This window comes from Kogia breviceps, chromosome 14 (assembly GCF_026419965.1).
Source record: "Kogia breviceps isolate mKogBre1 chromosome 14, mKogBre1 haplotype 1, whole genome shotgun sequence".
Classification (NCBI taxonomy): Eukaryota; Metazoa; Chordata; class Mammalia; order Artiodactyla; family Physeteridae; genus Kogia; species Kogia breviceps.
The window spans coordinates 77559060-77583567 of NC_081323.1; the positions used below are offsets into that span (position 1 = coordinate 77559060).

Genomic DNA, 24508 nt, shown 5'->3' on the forward strand with positions numbered 1-24508 from the left:
CTGGGTTCAGACAACTGAGCAGACTTTTAATAACTTTTTAAAAAAGGTTTAAAAAGTAACACCATCTCATTGAGGTGTTTTGGAAAATACAGAGGGAAGTAACAAGGGTTCACAATCCTCTTACACAATTTTTTCCCCAATTTTGGACAATTTAATTTTGTTCAGTTTTGGCTGTAACGAGCAACAAAGCATAAAGCTTTGTTCGTGTTTCAGATTTCCTTAAGAATAGACTCCTAGAACTGAGACTACGGTATCAAAGGGTATGGAGACCTTAATGTTCTTAAAACATGCTGCCCAACTGCTTTCTGGAAGCTTTGGACTAATTGATATTCCTATCCAGAAGGTATGTAAATACTTAACCAGTCCTGAGTTTCACCATTTAAAGGTATTGTGTTGATCAAAGTGTACAAACTCCTAGTTGTAAGATGAGTAAGTTCTGGGCATCTATGTACAGCATGGTAATTATAGCTGACAATATTGATAGCAACATACTTGACAGTTGCTAAGTGAGCAGATCTTAAATGTTCTCATCACAGAAAAGAAACGGCAATTATGTGGCATGTTAGCTAACGCTATGGTGGTAATCCTTTTGCAATATATAAGTGTATCAAATCAACAAGTTGTACAGCTTAAACTTATACAATGTTATATGTCAATTATATCTCAAAGCTGGACAGAGAGAAAGAAAAAGAACAGCAGCTTGGGAAAAAAATATCAATGGGGGAGCGTTCTTTTTTTTTGTAAGCTACAGGTTTCAAGCCAGAGGTAAAGCAGCTTCTGATATCTATCACCCCTTTTCTCTTGGAAACCAATTCCTTATATTAAATCCCATGTTTGAAATACCTAGGATAGATTCTTTTTCTTTACTCTTTTTCTTTCTTTCTTTCTTTCTCTCTCTCTCTCTTTCTCTCTCTCTTTCTTTCTTTCTTCCTTCCTTCCTTCCTTTCTTTCATTCTCCCCTCCTTCCTTCCTTCCTTGTAGCATTCTTTTTAAACCCAAGGTTCCAAAAGTCCATAAAGAGGGATATAGAGAGAAGTGATGAATCAGACCTATTAAACAACATTCCCAAAGTTGGTCCAAAGAGAATTATCTTTAAAGAATTGCAAAGCTAGCTTAGGAGACCAGCACTATGACTTTAGTTCTTTTATGGATGCTTTAAGGAAATGCTTGTTGCCAGTGCTTTCAATGGTGCAAAGATTAATTACATGGAAAAGCCCAGACAACTTCTGAGTCAAAAAGTAATTCAGAAGAGTTAGATTTTTGAAAGTGAAGAAATTTTAGAAATGCCTTTACCAATGTATTCTGCTTTTATTTTTCTTTTTATGTATACATAAGAGCAATATGGTAAAAAATGTCTACTGAAGTCTAACAAAGCATTTAAACTAAGTGTAAAATAAAAATTAGAGGTGATAAAAATTAATAAAAAATATTACTGTTTGAGAGCAGACAAAAGATATCCCGTTTTTATAAATTTATACTGAATAGTAAATTGGAATGCTTCATGTTTAGAAATTATTCCCTTTTTGAGAATTACCTATGTATTTTCCCATTGGGCTCTCAAGTGGTTTCATTATAGATTTGTAAGAGCTCTTTACATATTAAGGATATTAATGTTTTTGTGGCATGTGTGTTCCATATAATGATTTCAGAAAGCCAGGCTTTTAAATTTTGTTTCTAATGTTTATGCAAGCACATCTCTCATTCAGTAATTTAATAAATATTTATTGAGGGCCTGGTACTGTACTAAGTGTAACGAGCACAAAGATTAAAAAAAAAAAAGGGTCCCTGCTCTGAAGCATGGTCTGGAGAGAGAGAGACAGCCAGAGGAAGAGCTAGTACAATGACTGAATTATGCCAGGGCAGCGAGGAGCCTGCCTTCACCCCATCTGAGGGCTTCAGAGGTGAAGGGGAGATCAGTCCTGAGCTAAACGTTAAAGAGGATTTAAGTGGAAGAGATGCTGGCAATGTTCTGTTTTGCACCCAGGGGACGGCTACATGGATTTTTGCTTTATATTATTATGTTGCACACGTTTGGTTTATGCATATTGTATGTGTGTCATATTTCATATAAATAATGCTAAAAGAAACAAAAAGATGAGCAAAAGTGAACTAGGGAGCAAAGGCTTTTCAGTATGGGCCGAGCACAGAATTTTGAACAGAAGAGTTGGGGCTAATGCTTCTGTGCACATTGAAGTGCTTTTGCATTGGAAAGGCAATATCGTACACATGTAAGAGTCGGGACATAAAGTATTTGCATATCTTTAAAAATTTTTGTCTTTTTATTGACGTATAGTTAATTTACAATGTTGTGTTAGTTTCTGGTGTGTAGCAAAGTGATTCAGTTATATATGAGTGTGTGTGTGTATCTTTTATATATATATTCTTATATATATATATTCTTTTTCATATTCTTTCCCTTTATAGTTTATGATAAGATATTGAATATAGTTCTTTGTGTTACACAGTAGGACCTTGTTGTTTACTCTATATGTAGTAGTTGTATCTGCAAATCCTCAACTCCTACTTTATCCCTCCCTGCATATCTTCCTTTAAAAATTAATTTAAGACATTCCAGCTAATAGAGAGGAATAAAAATTTACAACTCAAGGAAGAATGACTTATTACCTAAGTGGGTATGGGCCCCAACACTGCTTGTAGGGTGAGGCAGAAACACCAGGGGCTGACACCTGCTCAGAGGTGTCTGTCTCCCTTTGCCTCTGTGCTGGGGTCTGGTGTGGCAAAAAGAACTAGTAGCAGCGGGCATTAAAATACAATTGTCTTGAATAATGGTAAATTCTGTCACAGAACTGCATTTGACTAAAAAGTTATCCTTCAAGAAGGTATAAAGTGCAAACAAAGTATAATAATGTTTGAGTTTTAACATTCCACATAATATTAACAAAAGACTGAAAATTAACATCAACTGATGAAGAGGTCGGTAAAAGTTCTTGTATTACATACCACTTGACCCTTCATTTTGGAGGCTCAGAGATTAATTTTTTTTTTTAAAATTAGAGGTTACTAAAATGTAATGATAAGCACAGGGCATATACAGTGCACATGATGAGAAAGCTTTTTTTTTCTTTTTTTGCGTTATGCGGGCCTCTCACTGTTGTGACCTCTCCCGTTGCGGAGTGCAGGCTCAGCGGCCATGGCTCACGGGCCCAGCCGCTCCGCAGCATGTGGGATCTTCCCGGACCGGGGCACGAACACCCGTGTCTCCTGCATCGGCAGGCGGACTCTCAACCACTGCGCCACCAGGGAAGCCCGAGAAAGCTTTTTGAAAGCCCCCAAACAAGCTAGCTAAAAAATGAAGAAAGAGCAAGGAGCATTAAAACCAGAAATACTCACTGGTCTGGGGAAAAACTCTCAAACAGAATTGTACATGAAAAACAAAGGCTAGAAAGTACTCATAGAGTATGATATTCAGTCTGCCTTCCTCTTTTTCCCACTGCTCTGGAGTCTGGGTGTGGTGAAAAGAACCCACAGGAGTGTTAAAAACAGAGTTGTCTAAATAATGCTAGATTTTGTTACCAAACTGAATTTGATTCAGTTTGGTTTCTTCCATTTAATACTATAGTCCACCTGAAATATATTTCAGTATATGGTGAGCTCAGCAAGCAGAGAAGGAGTAAGAGAAACCAATGCCCTAACATGTTAACATTGATCATAGCTGGGAATTGAGATTTTTTTTAAAAAAATAATTAATTAATTAATTTATTTTTGGCTGCCTTGGGTCTTCGTTGCTGTGCGCAGACTTCTCATTGCGGTGGCTTCTCTTGTTGCGGAGCATGGGCTCTAGGTGCGCAAGCTTCAGTAGTTGTGGTGCACAGGCTTAGTTGTGGGATCTTCCCACACCAGGGCTCAAACCCGTGTCCCCTGCGTTGGCAGGCGGATTCTTAACCACTGCAACATGGAGGAAGTCCCGGGAATTGGGATTGGACGTAAGTTTTGTTTTTATCTTTTTGTTTTCTATGTAATCTATGTATTGAATTTATTGCTTTAAAAAGATAGGAAAGTTTGCCACAACAAAAGGCTTCCCCCCTCCAAAAATCAAATTATGATCTCTATGTGATCTCCAAGGCCACTCCACCCTTCAGCGCCAAAGTTGTCATTTACACTGTGCTTCATGTGAACGGCAGGCCCTGGAGTTGTGCAGTCCACAGCCTGTGGAACTGTGCCCTGGACTTCTGGCATTTTCTCATTTTTATTCTTTCTCTTTTTTTTTCTTCATTTATAAAATTATCACATAAACATTAGTGACACTTGGGAAAACATGACAAAATATCCACATAAAAACTGTCTGTCCCACTATGTAGAAGTTTCACTTCCCAATACTATTGTCTTGCTTATTTCCAATCTAAAATGGTAGCTAATCTAATTTTATAATCCTGACTTTTTCCTCTTAAGTCTTATATTATCACTATTTTTCTCACGTCATTAAACTTTTGTATACACCTTTTGAAATGGCTGCAAACTACTGCAAACCATTAATATAGTATATTTAACTAACCTTCAAGTTAAATTCAAATTTTTGATCAAGGAAAAAATAAATCCTTGAGATGAACAATTTTACTCACAAATCTTTGTCCTCATTTCAGATTATTTGCTTGGGATAAGAGTGGAGAGGAAAGTATGACTATCATTAAGCCTTTTAATACATGTGGTTCAAATTGCTTTATAAAAAGCTTGTTTCAATTTGCACTCTCACCAGAGGACCTGTGCTTTTTCATATTACTAAGATCTCGCTGGCAAAGTATCAACATATATTCCAAAACTGAACCTTTGTTCATTTGGTAGAAGGAAAAAAGCTACCTCAGTGTATTTTAAATTTTAATTTCTTTGATTATGAAATAAATATAAAAATTTCATCCACTTGTATGTTCTCTTGTACTTTGTCTATTTTTCTTTGGGGATGTTTTACTTTCTTATTTAAATCAAAATTTTTTATTTAAATCAATTCACAGAATTAATTATACATTAATGGTATTATCCATTCATCTATAGTATTTATGACATACAGATTTCCAGCTTGGAATATTATTTCTCCATTCAGTTGATATATAGATTATTTTAATATTTATAAGCTCATATCAAATATCATTTTTCTTTGCATTTTCTTCCATAGCTTTCATTCTTAGAGAGCCCGTCCCCAGAGTTCAGATTAATATCTATTTCCGGATGGTTCAATTATGGCTTCTTTTCTTTCATTTAATGCTATAGTCCTTCTGAAATATACTTGGGGGGATAGGACATGCTGTAAAAATCTAAGTCGTCCTCTCTTCCAAAGAGCTGGGCAATTTAACCAATCGTCTTACGAATACTCCACATTTACTGCCCACTGTTTTTCGATGCCTCCTTTATATTTGATCTTTGAAAACCAAAAACAAACATGTGGGCCTATTAATAAGTAGTAGGACGTACCGAGTACTGGTCTAAGAACTCTATATATGGCAGCTTGTTTCATCTTCCCAACAAGTCCACGCAGTAGGTACTTTCACTTCCCCATTTTACAGATGAAGGGACAGAAGGTGAAAGGAGCCACTCGGACTTGAATCCAGCAGGCTGGCTCCAGAATCTTCATTAGTCCTTAACCACTACACTCACTGCCCCTGCAAGAAGCAAGCTCCCCATCCAAACTCCAGCCCCAAAGGGACACTTCACCTGCACCGTGATGATTTAACCTGGGGCTGATTTACCCCTTACAAAAGGCTTCTCGCATACATAGAAAAATTCACAGTTGTAGAAAAAGGAAACACTCTGTAAGTCCATGAGAGTCTTCCTAGCTTCAGCTTGATTGTCACGGGGAAGTTCCAGGGAGCCCTGGGAAGAAATCCAAATGCCAGAGGTAGTGGGGTATCTCTGATGGGTCCAGAGCACCGGGCTCCCTGAGCCCTGACCGGAATCTGTGCCACTGATTCCTCATCCGAACACACAGGGATGTAACACGGAAGATGTCCAAGTGCTTATACATATGCATGTTCTCAGCAGTGCTGCTTATAATATATTTTTTAAAGGAAACAACAGAAATGTCTATGTTTTCAAGCAAAACACAGCATACACAAAAGGTACCATCTTATACAGTCATTAATAATGTTGCAGACAGGGAGATCACCTCTGTGCTTTGTGACCACCTAGAGGGGTGGGACAGGGAGGGTGGGAGAAGGGGTGACGCAAGAGGGAAGAGATATGGGAACATATGTATATGTATAACTGATTCACTTTGTTGTAAAGGAAAAACTAACACTATTGTAAAACAGTTATACTCCAATAAAGATGTTAAAAAAAAATAATGTTGCAGAAAAAGGCTTAACAACACAGGAAAATATTCTCTATTTTTAGTAACATTTCAAATTATTAGGCATTGTGGACAGCCTGGTTTTAGTCTCAAATATCTATATACATCTATATCCATATCTATATCCTTAGAGAATTGTGTATATAAAAAGTATATGTATGTATATAAAAAATATATTTTTAGTAAAAAGAAATACACACACACACACACACACAATAAAGCAGACCATACATCCAAATGTACACATTATCTTTGGAAGTAGAATGCTTACGTCTAATCCTGGCTTCATGACTTACAAGCTATGAGACCTTAGATAATGTATTTCATGTCTCTCACTCTCAGCGTTCCTATCAATAAAATGGAAATAACACTACTGACTAAAGTAGAGTGAGGATGACTGAACTCATATGTGAAAAGCACTTAGAACAGGACCAGCACATTGTAAGTGTTCATTGCTATTATTGCTATTTTCAAACTTTTCTAAAATGCAGGTTTATGGCACTTGTACTAAGAGAAAAGTCAATTTGTTTTAATATTCAGAAAGGTGACATCATAGAAAATCTGAGAAGAGTATCCGTACCCTTTCTTTGGCAGTAAGTGGCTCTGGCCCACGGCACTGGGCAGTGGACAGACAGGTGCCGTCCCCGCCTCTCTTTACACCCAACTTCCTGCTCACTGTGCCAGGTACAGGTCCCAGGGGACCTCAGAATGACCTAAACAGAACTCATGGTCCACTACACACTGTAGGCAAAACGATGGCCCACGCCCCCCACTGATTACATGTATCCCCCCCCAGCCGGTGAGAGGCTTGCTGTCAAAGCCTGCACCTCCGAAAACTAATCATTGAATGAATGAATGAATGAATGAGCGAATGACTCTGTTCCCTGTTTTCCCCCAGCCAAGCGATCCACAGCCCACCGCACAGCCATCCAAGCCGAGAGCATGCGTGGTCTTAATTACCTCCCCGTAGGCAATGGTGTTATTGTATCTTCTCATTTCTGGGTAGACGTGGTCCAGGTACCACTGGAAATTCTTACACTTTAAACTTTTCCTTAAGGCTTTTCTTTCTGAGACATCGCCTATGTCAATTCCTGGATTCTGAAAGTAAGCAAAGGGCATTCGTGATCAGGAGGCGCTGGCCAGAGTGGAGGACAGGCAGCGTCACCTTCGGGGAAACCGTCAGAGAGAAATCTGAAGCCCCTACTTGATCATCTAGCCCCGAGCTAGACAATACTGTCCCCCGAGCACAGCACGCAACCCCCAAAGTCAGCTTACCTTACCATCATGAAAGGGATCCCGCGATACACTGATATTGACAACCTAGGCCCCATCTCCATCTCTGCCACTTCTTCAGTGACTCTCAGGACCCAATTATTAGAGGAATTATTTGATTAAGATGAGAAAATAAATGTCCATAACCTCCTCCCGTCTTTCTTTTCAGTACACGTGTAATTTCCCCCCTTTGCTGGCTCTTTGCGAAGTTCATTATATGCAGATGTGACAATAATTTTCCACTGCAAAGCTTGTAATGATGTTCTAATGAATAATTCACTCTGCTTTTACAGAAATGAACCTGTAATGTGCTGCTGTGTGCTGACAGGGGAAAATAAAGTAGCTGAAATACGATTCCAGAGTCAGCCACACAGGATATGCTCTCCTCCACGGCGGACAGCCAAGCATCATCTTGGAGCAGGAGAAGCGTTTAAATGATTTCATTAAGATTTCTTCTTCAGCAGCCAAACAGTGATTTTTTTTTTAAAGCAAAGTCCCTTTAAATGTCAAACATTAATATCCAAAGGCAAACCTGGGCAGTGATCATTTAACTCTTTGTTTTAATATACTTAGCGTGATTAATGAGGATGGTCATTTATGAAAAGCCTGGTAGGGAACACTGGCATTAGGGACCGAGGTGGTTTGTGATGGTGGAGAAGCACTGGAATAGGGTTGGCAGCCCTCCCTTCTTCTGACCCCAAGTCACACCCCGATCCTAGATCACAACTCTCATCTGCAAATGAGAAAAATGACAGCGTCTGTTCCACTGATGTCACAGGGCTGTGGGCAGAGTTGAGTGAAGATGCCAGTTCACATCCTTGCCCAACCTGCACTCCGCAACAGGAGAGGTCACAACAGTGAGAGGCCCGCGTACCGCAAAAAAAGAAAATAAAAGCTTTCTCATCATGTGCACTGTATATGCCCTGTTCTTATAATTACATTTTAGTAACCTCTAATTTTTTTTAAAAAAATTAATCTCTGAGCCTCCAAAATGAAGGGTCAAGTGGTATGTAATACAAGAACTTTTACCGACTTCTTCATCAGTTGATGTTAATTTTCAGTCTTTTGTTAATATTATGTGGAATGTTAAAACTCAAACATTATTATACTTTATTTGCACTTTATACCTTCTTGAAGGATAACTTTTTAGTTATTGGTAATTTTTTTTTTTTTTTTGGTAGGCAGGCCTCTCACTGTTGTGGCCTCTCCCATTGCAGAGCACAGGCTCCGGACGCGCAGGCTCAGAGGCCATGGCTCACGGGCCCAGCCGCTCTGCGGCATGTGGGATCCTCCCGGACCGGGGCACGAACCCATGTCCCCTGCATCGGCAGGCGGACTCTCAACCACTGCGCCACCAGGGAAGCCCAAGGTTGCCTATTTTTATATAATAATGTAGAAAATCATTTCTAGTTTAACAGCTATAAAGTGCTGCATGGCCATAAGGGGGTTTGCAGCACTTTAGAACATTATTTCAATAACTGTAACAACAATGATATAAAAATTCTTCACTTTTATCCTCTTTATCCACAAACCTGCACATATTCAACTGCATTTCTGGTGTCCTGGGCTCCAGCCTCCTGAAACGCAGGGGCTGCCATTTCTCAGTGGGAACAATTCCACAGCTCGGATGCCTACAGGTGCTCTGGCTGAACAGATAAGCCCAACTGTGGCTGAGGGTACAGGTCACCCCGCTGTGCTATGGAGGACAGAAATGCTTGCCAACATTCCATATCCTGTGCCAGGCACTGCTTTAAGTACATCACATGTACTTAGTTTTAGTACTTTAGTACTTAGATTAAGTACTTCTGATTTAGTTCTCACAATCACCCTAGGAAGGAGGACCTGACATTCTCCCCATTTTATAGCTGAGGAACCTAAGATACAGAGATGATAAGTAGATTTGTTCAAGATGTCATAACCGTAAATGGCAGGGCTGGGATCCCAACCAAGCCAGAGCACAACCGCCGTGCAATACTCCTGTGGGGCTGTAGTAACATGGCGATTTTCCTAGATTATATTCTGGGTAGAATATGGAAGAGAACCGAAGAGCCATGTAAACAAAGATCCAGCGTACAGTAGGGACATACGTCACGGGGCAGCTGGAGCTCCACGGGAGGGCACACTGTGAGAGCAGACGGCAGGGTCTGGTGCCAAAAACTTTGGGCAAGGATATTGTGGACACGGTGTACATTCAGAAGCAGGGTGTCAAGATTAATATAATGAGACCAGAATTAACACAGTGAGACCCCTCTAATCTCTGTAAATGGATTTAGAGATTTCCATGGTGCCGATCCCCATGGAAAGCAGGGGTTCTAAAACCTGGAGGTCTGTAAGCCACCTCAAAGTACACTTATAATTTTGCAAGGGTGAGCATCTTTCTGGGGAGGAACCATCGGCTTAGTAAAGGGATCAGTGACCCATCAAACATAACGTCAGTGTTCTAGGGTGATGGGGAAGGGCTATTTGGTCCTACCTCCAGTGGCAGATTCCACGCTATGTACACATGAGACTTGTAATCGTCCATCCAGACCTCGGCAACCCGGAGAGCATTCCTCTTGGTGTAGAAGCCGATGTTGCTGTTGTATGGTTTCTTCTTCCGCTCGATGTGGGCCACCCGTGAGCAAGGCAGGACCTCCATGCTGCCCCCGCACAGCCACACCTGGGGAGGGGGGCGAGGACTTCATCAGCCTGACAGAGAAATTCCCAGAGGCCACTGCTCCCTCCCCCAGGCCCGAAAGGAATGGTTCAGGAGACAGCCTGAGTGAGAAATGTGTTTTCATATATAAAGCCACTGAGCTTTCAGGGTTGGTTCGTTACTGCAGCATAGCCTAACCTCACCTGACTAAAACTGGTAGAAAAGATGGTTTCAGGGAGATTTTTATAGATACAGCAGCTCAGGATATTAAAATGCAGCTCTTCCTAAGAAACGCCAATATATGTGATGTGCTCCTGGTGACGCACGGGTTTTCTTAAGTTCTCAGTAATGCACAGTGGTCACCTGTGAAGGTTTTATTTCCCATCTGGCTGAAGCTGGGCCCTATGGAGCTATAATGGAAAATTCAAACTAAAAAAACAGAATATCTTTGTTCATATCAGCACAAAGTGTACAACAGTTTAATTCTCCATTTATTAATAGGCTCTGCTTTGGAGTCCTAAGAGCACAGATGCCCGGCCTTCTGGAAGCATCCACCCCAATGCCATCATGTACAGGTAGCACTTGTTGCTAGAATATTTAAGTGGAAGGCTGAAATGTTAATTGCCTTTAAGGGATGCAAAAGCCCAAGGAAGTGACAACTTGCCATCCTCTTGCAGGAGCATGGCAGGCTTCCAGGCTCAAAAGGCCCTGTTCCCAGAGGAAACAGGACCACCCAACTTCTCTCAGTCCCAAGCAGGATAATCAAAGCATTTCTGATTGTCAAGAAGGACTGATTTGTGAAAATGAATTCCTGGTACTGGTGAGGAGAAGAGGAAGAAGACACAGAGAGGTTTCAAGGACCCATGAGACAGTCCTGTATACTCCCTGTAAATGAGAGTGTGCCAGTGAGCTAACTCAGGTCAGCACAGGCCATGTATGCTCATCTCAACCTAGGTCACTTCAAGCATTTCTACCTTCAGTTTCCCAAACTCCCTCCTCGAGGATACTGGGACCCTCTTGAGTGTTTGCACACCTCCCCTGGGCCTTTATTGATTGAATTTAGTGGCAAATTTGTGTGTGTGTGTGTGTGTGTGTGTGTGTGTGTGTGTGTGTATGTGATCTTCTGTTTCTATTTCCCAACTCTGGCTGCACCACAAGGAAATAATACAGATGGAAAATTCTCCTCATAACCAAGAATCTTCACCTTGCCCGTTTCTTCAAGGAGGAGACTGTGAGCTAAGAGATTGGTAGACAGTAGGTGATCCAGACTAGTTTGATTTGTGACCTGGCAACTAGATGCCCCCATGAATTGGGGCAGACTCAGCTGTTGGCAGTGGATGGAAGCCAAGTCAGGGAAGCAAAATATGGCAAAAGGCCTATGGGGGAATAGAGGCAAGAGACCTTACAGGGTAAAAGAAGGTGGCTGAATTTCCAGGAGTGGGTAACACACAAAGCCCCAGAGTTCCATGGGTAGGCGGCCCTAGACAGTTTCAGAATTCTGAGAATGAACAGAAAGACATCTCCTGTTCACAGATTAGAAGATTTAATATTAACAATATTAACAATTAGCAATACTTCCCAAATTGATTTAAATAGTCATCACAATTCTTATCAAACCCCCAAAGGCTTCTTTGCAGAAAGTAACAAACTGATCCTAAATTTCATATGGAAATACAAGGGACCCAAAATAACCTTGAAGAGCACAAATTTGGAGGACTTCCACTTCTGGGGCAACATGGAAAACAATGAATTTGGACCACTACCTCACAACATATACAACAATGAACTCAAAACAGATCAAAAACCTAAATGTAAGAGCCAAAACTATAGAACACTTAGAAGAAAACGGAAGAGTAAAGTTCATGATCTAGGATTAGGCAAAGGTACATCAACTGATAAACAAAACATGGTATATCTATATGATATTATTTAGCAACAAAAACAAAATACAGACACATGCTACAGCCTGAATGAACCCTGACAACTTACGTAAGTGAAAGAGGCCGGTCACAAAGGACTGTATGTTATTTGATTCCATTTATATGAAATGTCCAGTAAAAGAAAACCCATAGAGACAGAAAGTAAGTTGATGGTTGCCTAAGGCTGAGGGTGGGGTCAGAGGAATAGAGTGACTGCTAGCGGGTATGGGTTTCTTTTTAGGGTGATGAAAATGTTCTCATATTGATAGTGGTGAATACTGCATAAGTCCTGAATATACTAAAAACCATTGAGTTGTACACATTAAATGGGCGAGCTATAGTAGTATGTGATTATCTCAACAAAGCTGTGACAAAAATAGATAGATAAATAAATAAATACACAGACAGATGGGGAAAAGAAGATTCAAGGGATGGATTCCAGTTTGGGGAGGCTCTGGAGGACTGGAAAAAGCAAAGCAGAGCTTGGTGAGGATCTCAGATGGCTGTGGCTTCTTTCACTTCGCATCATGTTTTCAAGTTTTACCCATGTTGTAACAAATATCATTATTGCATTCCTTTTTACAGTAGAATACGATTCCAGTGTATGGATGTCCTACATCTTGTTTATACATTTATCCGTTGATGGACACTTGGGTTGTTTCCATTTTGGCTGTTACAAATAACCCTGCTATGAACATTCATATACAAGTTTTTATATGGATATACGTTATCATTTCCTTTGGGTACATACCCTAGGAGTGGAATTGCTGGGTCATAGGGTAAACTCTATGTTTAACCTTTTGATGAATTGCTAGACTTCTCCAAAGTGGCTGCACCATTTTGCATTCCCACCAGCAGTGTAATGAGGGTTCTAAATTCTCCCCATCCCCGCTAACCCTTGTTATTGTCCATCTTTTTGATTATATCCATCCTAGTGGGTGTGAAGTAGTATCGCATTGTGGTTTTGATTTGCATTTCCCCGATGGCTGATGTTGAGTATCTTTTCATGTGCTTATTGGCCATTTGTCTGTCTTTGAAAATATATATTCAGATCCCCTGCCCAATTTCTAAATGGGTTGTTTGTCTTTTTATCATGAGCTGAGGCCTTAGGGTGAAAATGAAGTTGCCTTCCAGTGTCATTTCTCTTTCTCTTGCCTCAGTCTTCATCATCTTTTTGGATGCCAGTGTGAAAGACCTTTCAAATCATTCCTTATGGGCAGTCTGTCCCCTGGGCTCTGTCTAGAGCTGGCGTGGAGGGGGCTGTGAGGTGCAGAGGAATGAACTGCAGCAGAGGCCAATATTCTCGTTCAACCTCCTCCAAAGACCAGCTGTATGACGTTAAACAAGTCACTTTCTCCCTCTCCCCCCAGGTGCCCCAGGCTCTCCATCCCAGTGTCTCAGCCAAACCTAGCAAGACAGCCCTGCACCCCCCAGGCTACCTGGAAACGATGCAGTGTCCTACTCTGATGTCTTTCAGGGTGCTGCTTTTTCATAAGTTATGTTTGGCTTTTCTCCACGTGAGAATAGGAATCTCAGGACTCCAGTGGGAGAATTCCAGGCAGTTGACAGGTCAGCCAGCCAGAAAGTGGCAGGCTTCTCTGTGAAGCCCTCCGGTCTGTTTTTAGCAAGCTTTCTTCCCGACTCAAAGGGACAGATACCTGAAGTAACGGGAGATTTCACTGATCTCTCTTAGGAGAGAAGACAACATACGTTTCTCTAGATTTTGTCATGTAGATTTGGAATATAGGTGAGAAAAAAGTTTACCCCTAAAAAAAGTGGGGGAGGGGAGTCAAAGGACACAGAGGTAAATAAACCAATGTGGTTCCTGCGACCACATCCTGGTATTCTGGATCACAAAGTGTTCTAGGGCCACATAGGCCCCTGCAGCCCCTATAATCCATCTCTGCACAGAAGGGGAGCCCCCGACCTTCACCTCCAGCATCCTTACTTGCATGCGCTCCTTTCAAGGCCTGAGCTAGTATGTGACCCCAGAGAACCTGGAAGCCCTGTCCTGGGCACCCCTCCCATCCTCTCTCTTAGGGAGGGAAGCCCTACTGCTCTGGAGCTGGTCTCTCTATGTTGCCTCCCCAGAGACAGGAATTCTTCCTGGTATCAGATGTGAAGTCACTCTGGAAACCATTTAAACCCATTTACAATGTTAAAAGCAACACTGAAGGAGTGCTTAGTGCAGAAATTATGTAAATAACCCCATTCGGTAATCTAAGGGCAGGCAAATTTTAGCCTTTTGTTGGCTGGCAAAATCTTTTCAAGACAACACAGATTGCTGGCTAAGAGACTATTTTGTTACTTCTGTCCTCCCAATCCGTTTCAGGACTCCCTGGTAACCCACTTCCCAGAGGCGAGGACTCACCCCAGCCCCTCAGCGCTCCCCTCTGCCATCCTGGGGACGGCAGCTGACTTTTCCCAGTCTACATGCGCAGTCTCTCTCCACCACACTGGACGGGCACATAATGGCTTTCCTCCTCAAGTCCTTTTCCAGAACTTCAGTTTCAAACCTCTATTTATTACTGTTTCTCAGTAATAGGATTTACCGATGTGGACCTCAAAACGTATCTCAATTTAAATACCACAGCGGCGAGAACCCCTAAATACCTGGATTCCACTGCCAGTTGATGCAAGTCATTTCTCTTGCATTTTCTCTATTCTATTTCCAAGATTTTGGATCATCTTTACTATCATTATTCTGAATTCTTTTTCAGGTAGACTGCCTAATTCCTCTTCATTTGTTAGGTCCGGTGGGTTTTTACTTTGCTCCTTCACCTGCTGTGTGTTTCTCTGTCTTCTCATTTTGCTTATCTCACTGTGTTCGGGGTCTCCTTTTTTCAGGCTGCAGGTTTGTAGTTCCCGTTGTTTTTGGTGTCTGTCCCCAGTGGCTAAGGTTGGTTCAGTGGGTTGTGTAGGCTTCCTGGTGGAGGGGACCAGTGCCTGTGTTCTGGTGGATGAGGCTGGATCTTGTCTTTCTGGTGGGCAGGTCCACGTCTGGTGGTGTGTATGGGGATGTTGGTAGCCTTATTATGATTTTAGGCAGCCTCTCTGCTAATGGGTGGGGCTGTGTTCCTGTCTTGCTAGTTGTTGGCATAGGGTGTCCAGCACTGTAGCTTGCTGGTTGTTGAGTGAAGCTGGGTCTTGGTGTTGAGATGGAGATGTCTGGGAGATTCTCGCCGTTTGATATTACGTGGAGCTGGGAGGTCTCTTGTGGACCAGTGTCCTGAACTCGGCTCTCCCACCTCAGAGGCACAGCCCTGACGCCTGGCTGGAGCGCCAAGAGCCTTTCATCCACACGGCTTTGGGGAGGTCTGAGGTCTTCTGCCGCGTTTGGTGGGTGTTCTAGAGGAGCAGTTCCACGTGTAGATGTATTTCTGATGTCTCTGTGGGGAGGAAGGTGATCTCCGCGTCTTACTCTTCCGTCATCTTCCTCGACCCCCCCATTTCTTAAAACTGCTATATGTTCACAGGTGCCGCAAGGACATCTTCATAAAGACGGACACAAACGTTGATCACATGGATTTCTTTGAGGCGCAGCCAGCCCTCCTTCATTCTCCGCTTCCCGTGGGATTCTGCTTCCCCGCAAGTCATTTCTCTTAATGCAAGATGAGGAATTAAAACGAAGCTTGGCAAAGGCCACGTGATTCAGAGGAGAAAAGAAACGCACACTGAGAGCAGCTTGATTGACAGAGCATGAAAAAGGTGCTGGGAGGGCTTTTTTGCCTTTTCTTTTGATGTTAGTTGCCGTTGCTTATGCACGTAAAAGAATAATAAGGGGAGGGGGTGGGAACAAATAATATCAGGTTTACGCTCACCGATTTAAAATTTTCGCCAGCCTTACTATCCAGCCTGCTAGTATGATATGGTCAGAGAGGGGTGGTCTTCTATGTTAGAAAAATAGCTCAAAGCAGCCTTAATCATGCGCTTTTGGGTCAGCTTGGCCCTGTCTTTCCCCCTCCCTTGCCTACCTCTTTCCCTATCCTTAGACTGCCCCACGTTGGCTTGCTCTGGCTGCTGTTTCTGTCCTGCCATCTCTGCCCTGTTTACAGACTCCTTCCTTTGGACTATCCCTTCTTGAAAAAGCAGCTCCGACTAAGTAGATATCAAGCATTTTACCCATCTTTGCATCCCCAACACCCAGCCTGATGCCTTTGACTTCCCTTAGTCGTTCAATTCAATGCTCCATACATGTTCACTAAGACCAGAGCTCAGAGCTAAATGTTGCCAGAGATGTAAAGATAACTGAGACATGAATCCCATTCATAGACTTTGTTCTTTCCTCAGAGTTTAAAACTGGAAATGCAGGAAAGTGTCGAGGACTGCTCTAGAACCTTGGGGTGGAAGCAGCCAGAATGGGGGGCGGGTGATAAAACTGCATTCATTTCCCCACGTACGCAACCATGCTCTACTATCATTCGGTCTGCATTTTGCCTAGGATTAAAGAGGAGCTGGTAGGGTGCCGCTGTGGATGAACTATGCTCAACCAGAGAGGAAAGTGAATTAGATTCAGTTCTTTTTTGTTTTTAAAATTTTTATTTTTTGTTGAAGTATAGTTGATTTACAATGTTGTGTTAGTTTCTGGTGTGCAGCAAAAGGTATATATATGTGTATATGTATGTATATATTCTTTTTCGTATTATTACCATTACGGTTTTTTACAGGATATTGAATATAATTCCCTGTGCTATAGAGTATGTCTTTGTTTATCTATTTTATATAGAGTAGTTTGTATCTGCTAATCCCATACTCCTAATTTGTCCCTCCCCCACCCCCTTTCCCATTTGCTAAACATAAGGTTGTTTTCTAGGTCTGTGAGTCTGTTTCTGTTTTGTAAATAAGTTCATTTGTATCATATTTCAGATTCCACATGTAAGTGACATCATACGGTGTTTGTCTTCCTCTTTCTGATTTCACATAGTACGATCATCTGTAGGTCCATCCATGTTGCTGCAAATGGCATGATTTTATTCTTTTTTTTATGGCCAAGTCGTATTCTATCGTAGAATATACCACATCTTCTTTAATTTCGATTCAATTCTGTCTTTAACCCCAAAGGGCCAGAGCTTTGAGATTGTGTACAGTGATCTGGAAGCAGACTGGAATGGCCGCATGCTTCAAAGACTAACCCGCCGTCACGGTTCAAAAGGCCCTCGAAGGTTGGGATCGCTTTCTCTAGCGCCCGAGTTCCCTCCCCGAAACTGACTTGGTCAGGGTTAACTAAAAGACCTTGACAATGAGCTCTCCCAGAAATCAGCAGAAGGGGACTGTGGCTTCGGGGTTGCCTGCAGTTTTGGACCAGGACTAATGAGAGGCCAGGACGGAGGAGCCCTCCATAGCTGCACCAGATGAAACAGCCCATCTACCCACTGGCCATCGTCTAATAAGGACCTCCCGTCCCATTCCTTAGGACACAGTCTGCCTGAGACATGCCTTGGGGAGAACCTGGCTGCTTAGCTCACTCTTCTTTCTTCCCCAGTGGGGGCCAGAGGGAGCCCACTCTCCCTTGTCACTGGGGATAGAAACGTGAGAACCCCTCACTCAAGTTCCAAAGCTTGGATCCCACGGGTGAACCGCCAAAGTCTGGATCAGTGGACACGTCCAGATCCAGACAGAGTTTGAGAAGCACCACACAACAAGCCATCAATCCGGGTGCCCCAGACCAGGATCTGAGGCCAAGACAGAGCCAAGGGTGGTGGGGAGAGCTGGTGAGGGGAGGGCGGGGCCCACTTCTGCAGGCGGGAGGAAGTGGACGTCGAGGACCCTGAGAGTCACTACGGGAACTGCTGGGCCCGCTGGCTCCAGGCTTCCCACAGGCTACTATTGTGACTGCTGTAGATTGTGACATCACAAAAGGGCAGGGCTAGCTTTGAAGCGCTGGGCTCACATCCAGCTCGGCCACATGGCAGCTGCAATACGCTCATCTCTGGGCTTTGGTTTCCTCAACCACGAAGGGCAGGTGATAACAGCACCCGATTTGACGGATGTGGTGAGGAAGAGACGAGGTGATGTACGTAAAACTTGTTATCACGATGGTGCTCATAGTAAACGCTGGGAAAACCTAAGTTAGCGATTGTTTGCTGACCACGAGAGTGGCAGCAAATGAGCTGTGTCCTGAGCAGTGACAGCAGCAGGGCCTCTGGCTGGTGGACACAGGAAGGACATCACCAAACACACTGGCCTTGGTGGTGACGGGGCCACGAGGAGGCATCGTCCAGTGCAGGAAGGTTTCCATTCCCTTTCCACTCCCTTCTCCTGCAGCCGAGATGAGGGGTGTCACCAGCTTCCTTCCCCTGTGAGCTGGTTCGCACGGGAGGCCTCCCTGACGGATGAACACACACTCAGGTTCCCAGGATCCGCAAAGAAAAAAGAGCGACAAGAATAACTGGAAGGTAAATGTAAACAGAAAGCGAGTCCACCTCCCAGCCCACTCGAAAGACATTAAGACCTTTCAAGGCTGGGGGCTCCTCAGAACCCTTCCAATAATTCCATACAAGCCTTTTCTTTTTGCATCCACTGCTGAGAACGTCAACTAATTTTTTTAATGTTGGACTAGTAACTGGACTGATAATAAACCGTGAGTCCGGAAAGGGACAGGATGGAGCATCAGGGTCCAGGGACTCGGGGGCAAAGCGGATGGCCCAGTCGTTACTGATGGTCAGCAGGGGCTGGGCAGGGGTGACCTTAGGGGCCAGGATGCTGCCACCGTAGGCAAGTCTGGAGGCCAGAAATTCCGGGCCATCATGTCACTCAGTGCCCTCGGAGACGCTGGGTGGTTTAAAGCAAGGGAAAGACAAACACAGATCCCGGTTCACTTGCGTCTGGGCACGAAAGGAAACTCAGAACCATCAGGTGACCCTCCTAAGTCAATCTGGGCCTGCGGCTGGTGGCTCGGGGCCTGAGGAGTTACAATGTCGGTAGATTTCAACAGCTCTTCAAGTGTTTTGGTGTAAACCTTAGGGCTTTGATCAAGAAAGGATCCTCAAGATGGGAGTAGACATGCATATGCTGAGAAGGTGACAAATCTCAGTCTCTTCTATTGAATTCCAGCTTCTATTTTGGTGCCCAGGTGGACCAGAGGATCATGTGATGCTCTCCTTGGGCCCATAACCGTCCCCGACCAGCCAAACCTAAACACGGCACCGCGCATGGGGAAGATGGGGTCAACCTCTGCCAGCGTCAGCACCGGTTCCTGCAGACTCTACGGCAAAGGCTGCAGCCTGGGCACCACAGCCTCCTGGGCACCCACAAGTCTGGCTTCCCCACGGGAGATGTGGCCTTAAGACTCATTCTTAAGTCACCTATTAAAGGTGGAGGAGCCACATGTGGAAGGGGCCGAGGTCCCCAAATGACCACAAGGAAGGCTACCTGCCAACTGTGAACATCCACAACTGGTTTTTACTAAAATCCCAGTGAAGCCCCTGAGGTTTGGAGGTTTGCTTGTTCCGTGGCCAGAACGGCCAGCCCCAGAGATGCCCCATCTCCTGTTTTGACTTGAAAGTGTGTCGAATTTTTAAACATCGACAGGAATCCCAGGCATTTGAATGGATTTGATGACCTGAAGCAAGTGGCCTCCCGGAGCTTCCTTCCAACCCAATAATTTTATTTCCATTTCTCTCCCAGAAAACAATCCATCCCTCTGTGGAAGCTGACTATTGCATCTGAATACTGACGCCTGCAGTGATGTGCCCTCATCCTAGTCTGTCCTCTGCCCTGCATGGGGTCAGTTTCATGTTTGGCAAATGGCTGAAATGGTAGCCAGCAGCAGAGATGATAGAGGGAAATAGTCTTTTAAATTTTTAAACAGTTCTCCCTGGCACTGCTTTGTTCTTGCTCTCAACGCTGTGTCCAGCATAGCTTCCAGGCCTGGGGTCTCTCTGAACAATTCTAAAATGCCATCTCCTACCTGCTGACTTCTGCTGCTGTAAGCAGCCAGGGGCCTGGCTCCTACAGAGGCTGTGAGGCCGAATGCCGGAGCTCACTACCCATTCACAGAAAGCAGGGTCCAAAAAAAGCCAGCCTGACCAAAATAAGTCTACCCGCTCTCTGGCTCAGAGAAAACACAGGAATGACATTGTATTATCTTGAATGTACCCTTTTCTCCCTTTTGTGAAAATCCTGGGGTCTGTGGGGTTGGGTTTCTGATAGTTCTTAGAATGCCATAGAATGGCATGGATTTTGAAACCTTAAAGAACCAGCAGCTTGGGGTTACTTCAAAGGCCTCCTCACGGCCTTTGTCCTGGAGAATTCGAAACACAATCCGGCCTGTGATTGAAGTTCCTCGTGTCTGACATCCTTAACAGATGCTCTTTGCTCCTGCCTTTTCTTGCCACCCCTGGGTCTTAGGAGGAGTGCTCAGGGGACAGGAAGAAAACATGACTGTTATGGGCTGAACTCCATTCCCCCACCTCCACCCCCCGCCCCCGACCCCCTGGCAAATTTATATGTTGAAGCCCTAGCTCCCAGGACCTCAGAATGTGACCGTATTTGGAGATAGAGCCTTTAAAGAGAGAATTGAAGGTAACTGAGGTCATTAGGGTGGGGCCCTAATCCAAGAGGACAGGTGTGTCTATAAGAAGAGGAGATTAGGACACAGACATGCACAGACAGAGAGAAGAGCATATGAGGCCACAGACAGAATCTGGCCACCTATAAGCCAAGGAGAGAGGTGTCAGAAGACATCAACTCTGCTGACACCTTGATCTTGAACTTCTAGCCTCCAGAAGTGTGAGGAAATGAATTTTTGTTGTTTAAGCCACTGAGGCTTGTGGTGCTTTGGTATGGCAGCCCTAGCAAACTAATACAATATCCTTCCTACATTTTCCCTGGATTTCATCACAGGGCACTGCCCTGGAGGAACCCGGAGAGAACAGGGCCAATAGAAGGGGGTAGAGAATCCAGAGGAGGTTCTGTAAAGGAAAACTTTCCTTCAGAAGATTCATCTTGAAGTAGTTAGCTGCCTATGAAATTGTAGCACCTTTTGTTATTAGCTTAGAGGCCCGCTTTGGGAAAACATTTCAAGTCCCCTCTTAGAAACAGGAGATTTGGTTAAAGTGCTTCGCGTATGGAGGGAAAGCGGTTTCTGGCCCGCAGACAGGAAGGAGCTTCCTCCACAAAATGAGATGTTACCTTCCATGTGAAGAAGTGGGGTGGTCAGGAGGGATGCTGCCCTCTCAGGATCATAGAAAAGGCATCAGCAGACAGCCCCGTACCCCTGGTGACATGTCAGCCCACCTGGGATAGTTGATATTGGAAACATTGGGAGCAGATCCTCTAACACAGCTGAACACAGCTGCACTGTAACCTCTAGGAGAAACACCCTACCGAGCTTTGGAAGCCAGGTCTTACTGCCTTTCTATAACCATTGCTTCCCATACCAGCCAGAGAATAGCTCCGAGCTCACAAGCAAGGACATCACTATCTTTAACAACAATGGTACCTAAGACCTACTCAGCCACTCTGCAAAGTACTTGATATTCATGATTTTATTTCATTCTCACAACAAACCTGTGAGGCGGGTCATTCCCCAAGTTACAAAGGAGGAAACTGAGGCTTGGGGCTTTAAGGAGCATGCCCCAGACACACCTTTATTAAGGCCCCAAAGTAAACTGGGGTCTGTTTAAGCCCCGTACTCTTTCCCACCTTACACACTTCCAGAAGTGTGAGAAGACCTAGTCTCTCTATGCTCCAGCCTCTCAGCAGAGTCACCTCCAAATTCCGAGGGCTGGGTTATTGGGATACAGATGATCTAAGTCAGAGGTTTCCAAATAACAGACCTCCGACTTGAGCTAACTGCGTCCTCATCACCTGGGGAGCTTGTGAAGAACACACACACCTAGGTCCCAGTCCCTGAGGTGCTGATTTAGTGGATCTTGGGAAGGGCCTGAGCATCACATTTTACAAGCTTAGGGTATCTACTTGCTTGGAACTAGGGAAAGAGCCTGAAATATTGTGCCATGGACACCTGTGCAGTCTGGAGAAGCCTATGGATCCCTTCTCAGAATAAAAATGCATCAAACATCATGGAAGCAACCTAAATGTCCGTCGCCAGGGGAATGGATAAAGATGTGGCACATATATACAATGGAATATTACTCAGCCATAAAGAGGAACAAAATTAGGTCATTTGTAGAGACGTGGATGGACCTAGAGACTGTCATACAGAGTGAAGTAAGTCAGAAAGACAAAAACAAATATCGTATGTTAACGCATATATGTGGAATCTAGAAAAATGGTACAGATGAACCGGTTTGCAAGGCAGAAATAGAGACACAGATGTAGAGAACAAACGTATGGACAGCAAGGGGGGAAAGTGGGGTGGGGTGGTGGTGGGATGAATTGGGAGATTGGGATTGACTTATATACACTAATATGTATAAAATAGATAACGAATGAGAACTTGCTGTATAGCACTGGGAACTCCACTTTGCTGTACAGCAGAAACTAAGACAACATTGTAAAACAACTATACCCCAATTTTAAAAAAATGCATCAAATAAAACAATATGCGTAGAATTACTCTGGAAACCAATTCTGTTGAAATATAGTCATCAAGGTTTGTTTGTTTGGTTTTTTTTTTTTTTTTTTTTTTTTTTTTTGCTGCACGGCTGGTGGGATCTCAGCTCCCTGACCAGGCATCAAACCCAGACCCCAGGCAGGGGATGCACAGAGTCCTAACCACTGGACCACCAGGGAAGTCCAGATCAAGCATTACAAATCATGATCTAGTGATACATGTACTTCTTTAAGACATTAAACAAAATCAAGTGTGGATTTAATAACTGCTATAAATTTAAACTCCTCTTATAGACAGGAGGAGACCTAAGTATTTCACGAAGCCTGTAAGAACTAGGATGTAATATACGCTTGTCTGTGATTCCTGTTGGAGTCAAAAGCACAGTATGGCTAATGGTACAGGGACCTATGGCCTCCATTCATAATTGAAATAATTGCTAATGTCGGTTAGAGATGAGTGAACATAAAACATGCATTTTACATTCCTGACCAAGTTGACAGACCCCTCGATTTTATCAGACTCCTTGGAGATGCATGGACTCCAGGCTAAACTCCCTTGTTTGGGGGCTATAGTCAGCTATCATCTAAAAAATTTAGAATATGGATTTCAAGAGATTTTTTTTTCATCTCTCCCCAAATAGGTTTTACAAGAGGTTAAATCAAGACAAAGCGGTATGTGATTTTCTTTGGCAACGAGAAGGCTGCATGGATATTTTGATCTTTTCTTCCACGCAAAAGGGACTATATTAAATGATTGATTTAGAAATTAACTACCGCTAGTGGAATAGCAACCACAAGAAATAACATTCATGCAAATCTCACAAGGGAAAATCTTGCATGATTTATCTTTTTGTCAGCATCCTGGCATTCTAAGATGAAAGTTATTTTTTTCTCCACTCTTGCTTTGTTTTGTACTTACCCTAATTTTCTAAATAACACGGTTCCCAGATTGCGAGAAATGATTATCCCTTATTCAGAGCAAACGGTGCCAGAGATCTATTCATGAGAAGAATAGACTCTTCCCGTAATCAACCACCCTTTCCTTTGCCTTGTGGGAGCACATCTTCCTCTTATGAGATTTACCTGAAGTTTCAACTGGATAAAGCAATAACAGAGAGCTCCACGTAGCAACTAGGAGCAATGCTTTATGGGCACCAGAAAGTCTGCTGTGCTTAGCTCTGCACTAGATCCCAGGATAATAGGATTGTGTGCATGCTCGCAAAGCATTTAATAGCCGAGAGCACTTCTTGCTTGCCACTTGCAGTTGTGTGCTGTGGTGTAGGTGGGTTTCAGTGTTTCCCAGGCTGCGCACAATTATTCATCTCCGTGGCAGAGGTAACAAGGCGTTCCACTTCGCCTGCTGGAGGGGGCTGAGCCGTCCCCGCGGGCCTCCTTGTGCAATTCTTCTGCATCAGAGCCTCTGGTGGTAGGATGCAAACACCAGCCTGGCGAGGATGCACACAGCAGCACCTCCAGGACACTGGTGGGCATAGCCCAGACCTCTGGGGGGGAGAAAGCGGAGCCTGTCTCCCAGGTGTGCACCCTGGAGATAAGAGTGTGATCCACTTAGACACAGCTTCATCCGTGAAAGGGTCTCATAAAATCACCCAGTGCCACTCAAATCTCAGATCGTTTTTTCTGTTGACTCCTTTCAAAGCAATGTTCTTCCCTCACAAAGCGTCCTGAGTCTCAGTCCCCAGGATCCCAGACTTAGAGCCCTCATTATACACTGAGGGCAGGTACCCAAACCAGAATATCGACAGGACCGTTTCAGGGACTTCCCTCGTGGCGCAGTGGTTAAGAATCCACCTGCCAGTGCAGGGGACACGGGTTCGAACCCTGGTCCGGGAAGATCCCACATGCTGT

General features: G+C 43.8%; 1 protein-coding gene across 1 annotated transcript in view; it reads right to left on the reverse strand.

The window, feature by feature from the left end:
- Nucleotides 1–24508, reverse strand: part of GALNT17 (polypeptide N-acetylgalactosaminyltransferase 17) — a 447043-nt gene that overhangs the window by 24138 nt on the left and 398397 nt on the right. The window contains exons 7-8 of the mRNA XM_059038422.2: nucleotides 10044–10229; nucleotides 7259–7396 (exon numbers count right to left, since the gene is read on the reverse strand). Coding sequence (XP_058894405.1) covers nucleotides 7259–7396; nucleotides 10044–10229 — 324 coding nt within the window. The remainder of the gene's footprint in view (nucleotides 1–7258; nucleotides 7397–10043; nucleotides 10230–24508) is intronic.